The sequence below is a fragment of the Pogoniulus pusillus genome, chromosome 33 (genome assembly GCF_015220805.1).
Source record: "Pogoniulus pusillus isolate bPogPus1 chromosome 33, bPogPus1.pri, whole genome shotgun sequence".
Classification (NCBI taxonomy): Eukaryota; Metazoa; Chordata; class Aves; order Piciformes; family Lybiidae; genus Pogoniulus; species Pogoniulus pusillus.
This window is the reverse complement of record NC_087296.1, coordinates 11,445,698-11,456,649: the sequence shown is the minus strand read 5'-3', so window position 1 is coordinate 11,456,649 and position 10,952 is coordinate 11,445,698. Positions and strand designations below refer to the sequence as shown.

At 49.1% G+C, this 10,952-nt stretch overlaps 1 protein-coding gene across 6 annotated transcripts in view; it reads right to left on the bottom strand.

Annotated features, from left to right (window-relative positions):
• Positions 1-700: 700 nt before the first annotated feature.
• Positions 701-10,952, bottom strand: part of NCOA7 (nuclear receptor coactivator 7) — a 105,824-nt gene continuing 95,572 nt past the window's right edge. For all 6 annotated transcript variants that reach the window (XM_064170270.1, XM_064170268.1, XM_064170274.1 and 3 more), the window contains 5 exons: positions 8,298-8,423; positions 6,694-6,846; positions 5,709-5,804; positions 4,597-4,670; positions 701-3,031 (listed from right to left, as the gene is read on the bottom strand). In XM_064170270.1, coding sequence (XP_064026340.1) covers positions 2,896-3,031; positions 4,597-4,670; positions 5,709-5,804; positions 6,694-6,846; positions 8,298-8,423 — 585 coding nt within the window. In that variant the 3' untranslated portion in view covers positions 701-2,895. The remainder of the gene's footprint in view (positions 3,032-4,596; positions 4,671-5,708; positions 5,805-6,693; positions 6,847-8,297; positions 8,424-10,952) is intronic.

Sequence of the window (10,952 nt, the reverse complement as noted above, 5' to 3'; positions counted from 1 at the left end):
CTGTGGCTGCTGCTGCTCTGGCACAGGAGTGGACTCGATGGTGTTCAGAGGTCACTCCAACTAGGTCAGTCTGCCCAGGGCCACACCAAGTCTCATCTGGAATGTCTCCAGTTACCACGCCTCAGCCACATCCCTGGGTGTGTTTTCACTGCTCTCATTGTGAAGAGATTCCTCCTGCTGTCCAACCTAAATCTCCCCTGCTCCAGTTTCAAACCATTGCCTCCCATCCTGTCACTCCAAGCCCCTCTAAACAGTCTCTCCCCAGCCTTGCTGTAGATCCTCTCAGATAATGAAGTGTAGCTCACAGGCTGAGGAACCCCAACTCTTTCACAGCCTGTCTTCATAGGAGAGTTGCTCCAGCCCTCTGATCATCTTAGTGGCCCTCTTCTGGACCTGCTCCAGCAAGCCTACATCTTGTGTTGGGGATCCCTGGACTCAGCACTCCAGGTAAGGTCTCACCAGAGCAGGGTGGCAGAATCACCTCTCTCCATCTGCTAACCATGCACTTGGTGCCGTGGTCTAGCCTTGAGCTCTGTGGTAAAGGGTTGGACTTGATGATTTATGAGGTCTCTTCCAACCTTGGTGATCCTGTGATGCTGTGATGTGATCTTTTATTACGGTCAGCAGAACCTGTAACTTCAGGTGCAGCTTTTGCTTTTCAAAAGGTGTGTGAACACAAGAGCAAAGACCCAGAGGAAGCTTCTGAATGCATAAATTCCTTTATTGAAAATATGGTGATAGCACTGCATTACATCTATTAAATATCCATCGTTTCAAGGGTCACAGAGTTTGGATTGAACACCACTGTTTGGAATACAGACCACAGCGTTTAGATATGCTCTGACAAGGCTAACATCATGGAGTAAACTGTTCAGTAGCAAGAGTGAAATGTATGGCAAATGCTGAAACTTGGTTGGATCAGGGATTCTTTTGGAAGTGATCTGCCACCAGTTGAAGGAGCAAACAGCATCAGCTTTCCCTGGTCTCTTTGAAGCATTCTGCTGCTAGCAACTGCCCAAACGTTTCACAGCGTTACCAGTAAGAACTTCGCTTCTGGCTGGAGTAGACCATGTGGAGGGGAAGTGTGATAAAGCTCACGTGCAGCGTGGTACAGGCTGGCTGGATATAGCATTGGTTGTCAGACTGTGCAATTTCTGTGCAGGGCTAAGATGCAGTAGTGCTTTTGAAAGAGAACCACTTGGCTTTTGGTTGTTTGGGCTTTAATCTATTGAACAAGGGCAGAGCAGAAACTAAATGGAGTTGGGTTACTCGGTTAATAAGGTTCCCAAATTAGACTGTACTGGTTTAAAGCATGGAAGCACTCCACCATTTCTAAACCCTGCCTTTCTCAGGACAGTGAGAGGTTTGAGGCCAAGGGCAGGACAGCAGGCTAAGGCTGGTTGGCTCTGGATAGTGTAAACAAACGCCCAGCTTCACAGGAAGGCAGAATTCTGTAGCGAGCAGTGAGACTGCCAGCCCTCTGTCACACTCTGTTGACCAAAACAGTGAGATGCTGTGACATGAAGCCCTTTTCTCTTCAGCATTGTTTGTGTGTGTGCAATATCTGATTATTTCATGAAAACCAAAGAATATTGAGTTGCCTGTCAAATCCTAACCCAGCCTGCTCCTTCAAGTCTTGTTGAGGAAGGAAATCATATATATGATTACTAAGAAAGCAATTATTCCACTAACATGACCTGGCCTGTTGGGGAAATGGCATTCTTCTCTCTATCTCAGTTGTGTTTTCTCCTTAACAAAGCAAATACTCTTTAACTGGTGGAGAAGTGCCCATAAAAGCACAGTGGGTGGCTTACTTTGAATCATTTGGTAGTGCTAGAGAACAACAACCCTCTCAGAAACGTCCCTTTGTGAACAGCCCAATAACACTAGGGGCAGATACTCAGAGCATGCTGCCCCAACTCTGACTGCAACAGAGCTGATGCAGTCTATAGCAGGTGGCACTTTGCCCAACCTATCCACACCCTGCCAAAAACAATCCTCTGGGAACAGGAATGTGGCACCAGAGTTCAAGAGAAGCACTATCTGGATACCTTCTCTTTCAGTTCAGGGGAAAAAACAGCCAAAAAACCCAAACCAGAATTATGCACTCAAGTGTTTCTGCCAGAAAACAAACCCTTTGGATTAGGGGCAAAAATGAAACTCAAGATCTCATTTACAAAATAAAACACACACACATATATATATATATATAAATATAAATTAACTTAAGAAATGAAAAGAAACTGATTTGGAATAAATGCCAACTGCACAAGAGACCTACCTGAACAGTCATTATCCAACTGATTTGAAACATTAAAAAGAAACAAACCAAATCCTCGCAGCTAAATACATTTAGACCAAAAAAAAAACCCTCAAATCCCAACCCTGCTATACAACAACAATAAATTAAAACAAAAGAAGAATTAAAAACATGTTCCCTTAAGTGCTGTGCACACCTGCTTCTGACTCTCTTCCATGGCAAACAGTATGCTGCAGATTTTGGTATAAAGTAAGCTCTTCTTTTTTTTTGGTTAGCATTTGTAGGTTGAAGGTAAATGCAGATGGAATGTACTAGCCAGAGTTTTCCCACAGGACCTCTTTCACAGTTACAGAAAAGAAGTTTTCAACTTACACACCATGAAATGTTTTCATAAGCATCGTATCTTTGATGGAGAAGTGTTGGAAGAGGAAGTAAAAAACACTTCAGGCTGATCTCTTGCTGTTCTGTCTCTTACTGCCTCTCAGAACCAGCTCCCTCTTTCTCCTTAGGTTGCTTGGTGGAGTCATGCTCTGGTACAAACTTGAGGAAGAAGCGTGTAAGGTTGTGAGGCAGCCTGCACCTTCCAGTTAGCTTTTAAGTGCCCAATGGATCCAGTCCTTAAGGCAGTCAGTGTTTCATTCAAATGTCCATACTTCCACATCCTGTATTATGAAATCTTCTTTCTTAGATAAGATGTCATTATTGAAGGTGCTGCAGGAGTTGCTTCGCCCGTGATACAGATCTGCGTCTAACCATAAGCCAAACCTGCCACTAGAAGGGAAACACACAACACACTTCAGGATATCACAGAACCTTAGAGGTTGGAAGGCACCTCCAGAGATCATCCAGTCCAACCCCCATGCCAAGGCAGCATCACCCAGGGTAGTTCACACAGGAATGTATCCAGGTGGGTTTGGAAAGGCTCCAGAGAAGGAGACTCCACAACCTCTCTGGGCAGCCTGCTCCAGGGCTCTGCCACCCTCACTGTAAAGAAGTTTCTCTTCATGTTGAAGTGAAAGCTTCTCTGTTCCAGTTTGTATCCATTGCTCCTTGGTTTATTGCTGCTGACCACCAAGAAGAGATTGGCCTCAGCCACTTGACACCCACCCCTCAGATATTTGTACACATTGATCAGATCTCCTCTCAGTCTTCTCCTCTCCAGACTAACCAGCCCCAGGTGTCTCAGCCTCTCTTTGTAGGGGAGATGCTCAAATCCCCCACTCATCCTCGTGGCTCTCCACTGGACTCTCTCTAGCAGGTCCCTGTCTCTCCTGAACAGTAAAAGTGCTGAATGCTGCAGAATCCACCAGAGAAAGGATATGGAGGAATCTAAGGTCTGAGGAGCCCTTAGACCAAATGTGAAGTGCTCAGTCCCAGCAAAGTGCTTGCCAAGCAGAAGCTGATGGAGCAGTCTCCTCCTGTCTGTTTGCAGCAGTGAGCCAGCACCTGGCCTGTGCCCACCTCCCCAGTGCCATTCAGCTGTCCACAGCACCAGCACCAGAGATTGGACACTGAGGCCCTTCCTCAGCTGTCTGGAGGTGGGCAAGACCCCTCCTGCTTTAGAAGAGGTGTTTACACCACCCCAAAACAAACCATGCTTAGATGTCCCAAGCAGTGAGCTTTAATGGCTCCTGCAGCCTTGGACCTTGATTCCATACCCACTGACCTCTGAACCTTGAAACATAAATAAGCATTGCTCTATCAGGGGAGATTTAGGCTAAATATTAGATGCTAGAAAGAAATTCTTTACAGTGAGGGTGGTGAAACACTGGAACAGGTTGCCCTGGAAGGTTGTGGATGTCCCCTCCCTGGAGGTGTTCAAGGCCAGGTTGGATGAGGCCTTGAGCAAGCTGGGCTAGTGGGAGGTGTCTCTGCCAAAGGCAGGGGAGCTGGAACTAGATGATCTTTCTTGTCCCTTTCAACTGAAACCATTCTGATTCTATGAATCAACAGAACAACAACAACTTAATCAGGACCACAGGAAAAACCTCAGAGGCTGATGGCTAAACTGCCACTAGAGATTATTTTCTGGTGGCCAACTCCTTCAGCAATGAGACATGTATCTGCCCAAAACATCTGGGTCCCTTCTAGCTAAAAAAAACCCAACCCCACAAGATCTACTTTGCTAACATCAGCACTCTCCCTAAGCAATAGAAATTGGTCTGGGTCTGCAACAGAACTCAGACTGCTGAGGTATCTGCCCTGAACAGTGTGCTAGAAGCACATTTGGGCATTTTACTGGCTAGTTTTGCTTTCAACAACCATTTTTCCTATCTCATTTGAAACAACAAAAAAGTTAAAGACAAAGCTCCATGGTTTGAAAATCATTTACTCACCCTCCACCTCCGAGCTCCAGAGAGCTGGTGTCTCCGTTGATGAAGTAGGTGTTCTCTCCACTCCACTTGAATACCTGATCAGGGAGGGGGGAAAAACAAATCTGTTTGAACTGGGAGGACTCTTGAATCCTAAGCCTACTAAGGAGTGAATCCCAGCAGCTATTTTTTTTTTGGTGTGGCCATATTGTACTTTAGTTTTTTCCTTGAAGGGGGAGGAGGAAGAGATAATAGGTAGAAAGTAAAGGAACAAAATGCATTTGAAACAAGAAGGCACTCTAATCCTTTTTTGAACTCTGCTTGCACCTCTAATCAACAGGAGCTCTGCCACAAAGGAATCATGTGTTCAGGACTGAAAAATGCATTATGGGGCACTGCAGCTGCACTCCTGTCTCTGGGCTGCTGTCACTGTGGACCTAGGCATGTGTGAAAGTACAGCCTCTTCCTGATAGCCTGCCTTCCAAGGTGAGTCTTGCACAGTCACAGGATCACAGGAGGTTAGGAGTTGGAAGGGACCTCTGGAGATCTTCCAGTCCAACCCCACTGTCAGAGCAGGACCAGAGAATCTAGTGCAGATCACAGAGGAACACATTCAGACAGGGCTGGAAAGGCTCCAGAGAAGAAGACTCCACAACCTCTCTGGGCAGCCTGTGCCAGTGCTCTGGCACCCTTACAGTAAAGAAGTTCTTCCTGATGTTGAGGTGGAATTTCCTGTGCTGCAGTTTCCATCCATTGCCTCTTGTCCTATCCCAGGGCACAAACGAGCAGAGGCTGTCCCTGTCCCTTCCTCCTTGACCCCCAGCCCTCAGATATTGAGACATTGATCAGATCCCCTCTCAAGTCTTCTCCTCTCCAGACTAAAAAGTCCCAAGTCTACTCCTCCCTGCTCTCCCCTGCAAGCCACTGCAAACCCTCTCCTCACCCTCACAGCCTGTCCTCTCAGCACTTGAGACAACCACAGCCACTTCTGCTTAGAGAAGCATCGAGTGATAAATTGCCTTCATCAACAGCTGGCACAGCTCCTAAGCTCAATTATGCTGTCTTCAGAAGAACCTCATAAATGTTTCAGAAGTGGAACCTGAAAGTGTTGTTTGAGAAAGCAAACACCCACCTACCTTGAAATTTGGGCTGAATGTGTAGAGGAATGTTTCACCAGTGCCATAGTAATGGTCACTAAACCTGAAGGGATGTGTAGCATATGCTCCAAATATCTGTTAGAACAGAATGATTACTTCTTAAGCACAGTGCAAAACTCAAAGGGAAAAAAACAAATGAACATTAAAGTCTTTTCTAAAGAACAACTGAGCTGCTGGTTCATGTTAGAAGAACCAATCAGTTGGGTACATCACAGAACAGCAGGGGTTGGAAGGGAGCTCAGGAGATCCAATGCCAAGGCAGGATTGCCTAGAAAAACAGGAACATGGCCAGGTGGGTTTTGAAAGTCTTCAGAGGTGGAGAATCCACCACCTCTTTGAGAAGTCTATTCCAGGGCTCCATCACCCTTAAATTAAAGAATTTCCTCCTCATACTTAAATGTTCAAATCTGTGCATGGTGCCCCTGTCACTGGGCACCACTGAAAAATTCCTGGTCCCATCCTCCTGACACCCACCCTTTATGTATTGATCAGCATTGATGAGATTGCCCCTGAGTCTTCTCTTTTGCAGACTAAAAAGACCCAATGCTCTCAGCCTTTCCTCAAAAGAGAGACGTTCTAGCCCCTGAACCATCTTTGTAGCCCTGCTCAGAGGAGCAAACACTCCTGCCAATCTTTTGTAACCTGCAAGTTAAAAGCCAGACAACAGCAGCAGCAGCAGGCATATGTCAGTTCTGGGAGTTGGTGACTGCTAGACCTGCAGAGGCATTGTGACAGTTCATTGAGTCAGACACCCCATGAAGACACTTCCCTGTGCACAACTAACAGAAGCACTCAGTGCAGCTCTGAAGCTGAGGCAGGGAGTGCTTCTCTGAGTGCCGCTGCCCTGTCCTGCTGCGAGCGCAGAAGGAAAGCAGCAGTGTCTCATTTCGGAGTGATGCCAGCTCAGGGTGCAACGTGCACTTGACAGCCATGGTGCCCTGTGGGTGCCTCCAGCACTGCTCACCTGGTTGTCCATGTCCTTGATGACCAGGAGGACAGGGCTGTCGAGCGATGCCGACTTGCGGTACAGCGTCTTGAGGCTGGTGCCGTGCTCCAGGGTGCTGTATGCCAGGCGCCAGGGGTACCCCTGCACGCGTGCGGGCAGGCGCCGGGCCAGCTGCACGGGGAGGGGGGCAAGAGGGTTACACCTTCAGCAGCCTGGCTCCCAGCTGCTGCCCCGGGCTGCTCCCTCCCTGCATGGCCTTCTGAGCCAAAAGGAGGCTGCCACGGGAGCAGCTGATGGCTCCAGCTTAGCATCTCCAGCACACAGTCACAGAAACATTCCAGCTGGATCATCAAGTCCAACCAATATCCCTACCCTACAAGGCTCACCCTAAACCATGACCACCAAGCACCACATCCAAATGACATTTACACACACTCAGGGTTGGTGACTCCACTGCCTCCCTGGGCAGCTCATTCCACTCCCTGACCACTCTTACTTGGAAAAAATGTTTCCTAATGTCCAGTGTAAACCTCCCCAGTGGCAGCTTGAGGTCATTCCCTCTTCTTATGTCACTGTTTACCTGAGAGAAGAGCCCAGCAGCAGCCTCTCCACAGCCTCCTTTCAGGTAGCTGTTGACAGCCATGAGGTCTCTCCTCAGCCTACTCTGTTTCACACTAACCATCCCCAGCTCCCTCCATCGCTCCTCATCAGATTTACTCTCCAGGCCCTTCCCCAGCTCCCTTGCCCTCTTCTTCACTGTCTCCAGCACCTCCACCTCTCTCTTGTATCAAGGTGCCCAAAACTGAACACAAGACTCAAGGTGTGACCTCACCAGAGCCTAGTCCAAGAGGACAATCACCTCCCTGCTCCTGCTGGACATAGCCAGGATGCCCTTGGCTTTCTTGGCCACCTGGGCACACTGCTGGCTCACATTTAGCTACTTATCCATTAGAACTCCCAAGTTCCTTTCTGCCAGACAGCTTTTCAGTCACGCTGCCCCAAGCCTGAGTCCAAATGTCTGCATTCACATCACCTATCACAGATTTCATACTGTGTCCCAGCACTGGAAGAGCTGTCAGAACTCAACATCACAATTCCAACTCCAGAGTTGCAAAACATAAGTTTTCTGGGTGAGCCAGAGCTGCAGACCTCACACAAGGACACTCCAACATGGAATCACAGAATGGTTTAGGTTGGAGGGAACCTCAAGGATCATCCAGTTCCAACCCCCCACCTTAGGCAGGGACACCTCCCATTAGAACAGGTTGCTCAAGGCCTCATCCAACCTGGCCTTGAACACCTCCAGGGAGAGAGCATCCACAACCTCCCTGGGCAAGCTGTGCCAGTGTCTCACCACCCTCACTGCAAAGAACTCTTTCCTAACATCTAGTCTGAATCCCCCCTCTGCCAGTTTAAACTCATTACTCCTCATCCTGTCATGACAAGGAGACCTTGTCAATAGTCCCTCCCCAGCCCTCCTGTAGACCCCCTTCAGATACTGGAAGGCCACTATAAGGTCTCTTCAGACTCTTGCATCAAAAGCCTCCAGAAGGCAGAACATCCCACAGTGGGCACAGCCAGCACCACAGCTAACCAGGAACTTTGACTTTGTCTAGCCATACCTGTTCTATGTGCATATTCTCCAGGAGAGCACTGTGATGCTTCAAGACAGGCAAAGCATCATCATCTTCCTCTTCATAGTAACTGCAGACGCTCTTCCGCCGTTTGGCCTCTTCTACAGTGATGATCTGGGGCAAGAGAACAAGTGTCCAACCTCAGGCACAGCTCTGACACTGACACCCTCTGCAGAAGCAAACTGATTTAACCAACACACTCCTCAGCTGCTGCACTGCATGGAGCAAAACCACTCTGGCATGGTTGTATCAAACTCTGCACTGCTTAGACCACACCTTGAGTGCTGTGTTCAGTTCTGGGCCCCCCAGTTTAGGAGGGACATTGAGATGCTTGAGCGTGTCCAGAGAAGGGCAACGAGGCTGGGGAGAGGCCTTGAGCACAGCCCTACGAGGAGAGGCTGAGGGAGCTGGGATTGGTTAGCCTGGAGAAGAGGAGGCTCAGGGGAGACCTCATTGCTGTCTACAACTACCTGAGGGGAGGCTGTGGCCAGGAGGAGGTTGCTCTCTTCTCTCAGGTGGCCAGCACCAGAACAAGAGGACACAGCCTCAGGCTGTGCCAGGGGAGATTTAGGCTGGAGGTGAGGAGAAAGTTCTTCCCTGAGAGAGTCATTGGACACTGGAATGGGCTGCCCGGGGAGGTGGTGGAGTCGCCGTCCCTGGAGCTGTTCAAGGCAGGACTGGACGTGGCACTTGGTGCCATGGTCTGGCCTTGAGCTCTGTGCTAAAGGGTTGGACTTGATGATCTGTGAGGTCTCTTCCAACCCTGATGATACTGTAAAAACACAGGCAGCCTTAACCAAATCGCAGTCACAGAGCAGTAGGGGTCGGAAGGGACCTCTGGAGGTCACTGAGTCCAACCCCTCTGCCAAGGCAGGTTCACCTAGAGAAGGCCACAAAGGGGCATGTCCAGGCAGGTTTAGAATGTTTCCAGGGAAGGAGACTCCACCTTTCTGGGCAAGCCTGGTCCAGTGTTCTGTTACCCTTGTGCTGAAGTTCCTCCTCATGCTTAGAGGTAACTTCTTATGGTCATTTTGTGCCCATTAACCCTTGTCCTGTCATAAGACACCACTAAAAAAACCCTGGTCCCAGCCTCCTGCCACCCACCCTGTAAGTATTGATCAGCACTGATGAGATCTCCCCTTAGTCTTCTCTTTTCCAGGCTAAAAAGCCTCAATTCTCTCAGTCTATCCTCAAAAGAGAGATGCTCCAGTCCCCTGATCATGAGGAAAATCTAGCTGGCAAGGCATTTTTGAGACAACATGGCCTTAATTTCTTCATTCCCTGGTGACCATAGCTGCAGAGTTCTTTGGGATTAATAAAGATTGAGGTAACCAGGTGCCAGAATCATAGAATTAAGCAGCTTGGAAGAGACCTCTAGGATCATCCAGTCCAACCTAGCACTTAACCCTTCTAATTAACTACATGATGGCACTAAGGGCCTCATCCAGCCTCCACTATGTGGTCAGACTCAGACACACCTGGTCTCAAGTCAGAAGGCCAAGGTGCACCTACTTCTTCCAAGACACACAGCATGCATCTGAGTTTAGATGTCTTGTGGGAGTATAAATGAGGAAGAACAAAAATAAAAAGGTGTGGGGGGGTCCTGCATCTGGGTCGAGGCAATCCCAAGCACAACTCCAGGCTGGGCAGTGAGTGGCTGGAGAGCAGCCCTGAGGAGAGGGACTTGGAGGTGCTGCTGGAGGAGAAGCTCAGCAGGAGCCAGCAGTGTGCACTTGCAGCCCAAAAGCCAAGCAGAGCCTGGGCTGCCACAGGAGAAGTGTGGCCAGCGCCAGCAGGGCCAGGGAGGGGATTCTCCTCCTCTACTGTGCTCTGCTGAGACCCCACCTGGAGTCCTGCATCCAGTTCTGGAGCCCCTGGGACAAGAGGGCTGTGGAGATGCTGGAGTGTGTCCAGAGCAGGGCCAGGAGGATGCTCAGAGGGCTGCAGCAGCTCTGCTGTGAGCACAGACTGAAAGAGTTGGGGCTGTGCAGGCTGGAGCAGAGGAGGCTCCCAGGGGACCTTCTTGTGGCCTTCCAGGATCTGAAGGGACCTACAAAAAAGCTGGGGAGGGACTTTTGAGGCTCTCAGGGAGTGACAGGAGTGGGGGGAATGGAGCAAAGCTGGAGGTGGGGAGACTCAGACTGGATGTGAGGAGGAAGTTGTTGAGCATGAGGGTGGTGAGAGCCTGACAGGGGTTGCCCAGGGAGGTGGTTGAGGTCCTGCCCCTGGAGGTGTTTGAGGCCAGGCAGGCTGAGGCTGTGTGCAGCCTGCTCTAGGGTAGAGTGTCCCTGGGCATGGCAGTGGGGTTGGAACTGGCTGCTCCTTGTGGTCCCTTCCAACCCTGACTGATTCTATGGTTCTATGAAAGCTGGAAAATTGAGGGGGAAACAATGAGGGCAGAGAAGGTTCTTTGTCTTCTCTCATGCAGCTACTTGAGTAGAATTATTTTCTCAGGTGTTAATACATAAGAGTATGAAAACATTGAAACTTCACTTCTTTTTCCTAGAAGAACTTTCTCCTGGTTGTCTTTACTGGCTCAGCCATGGCTTTGTGGATACCAACTGAAACAGAATGAATATAGCAAAGAGGGGGAAATGTAATTCCACTTGGAATAAGCATTTGTGCTTGGAATAAGTATTTGTA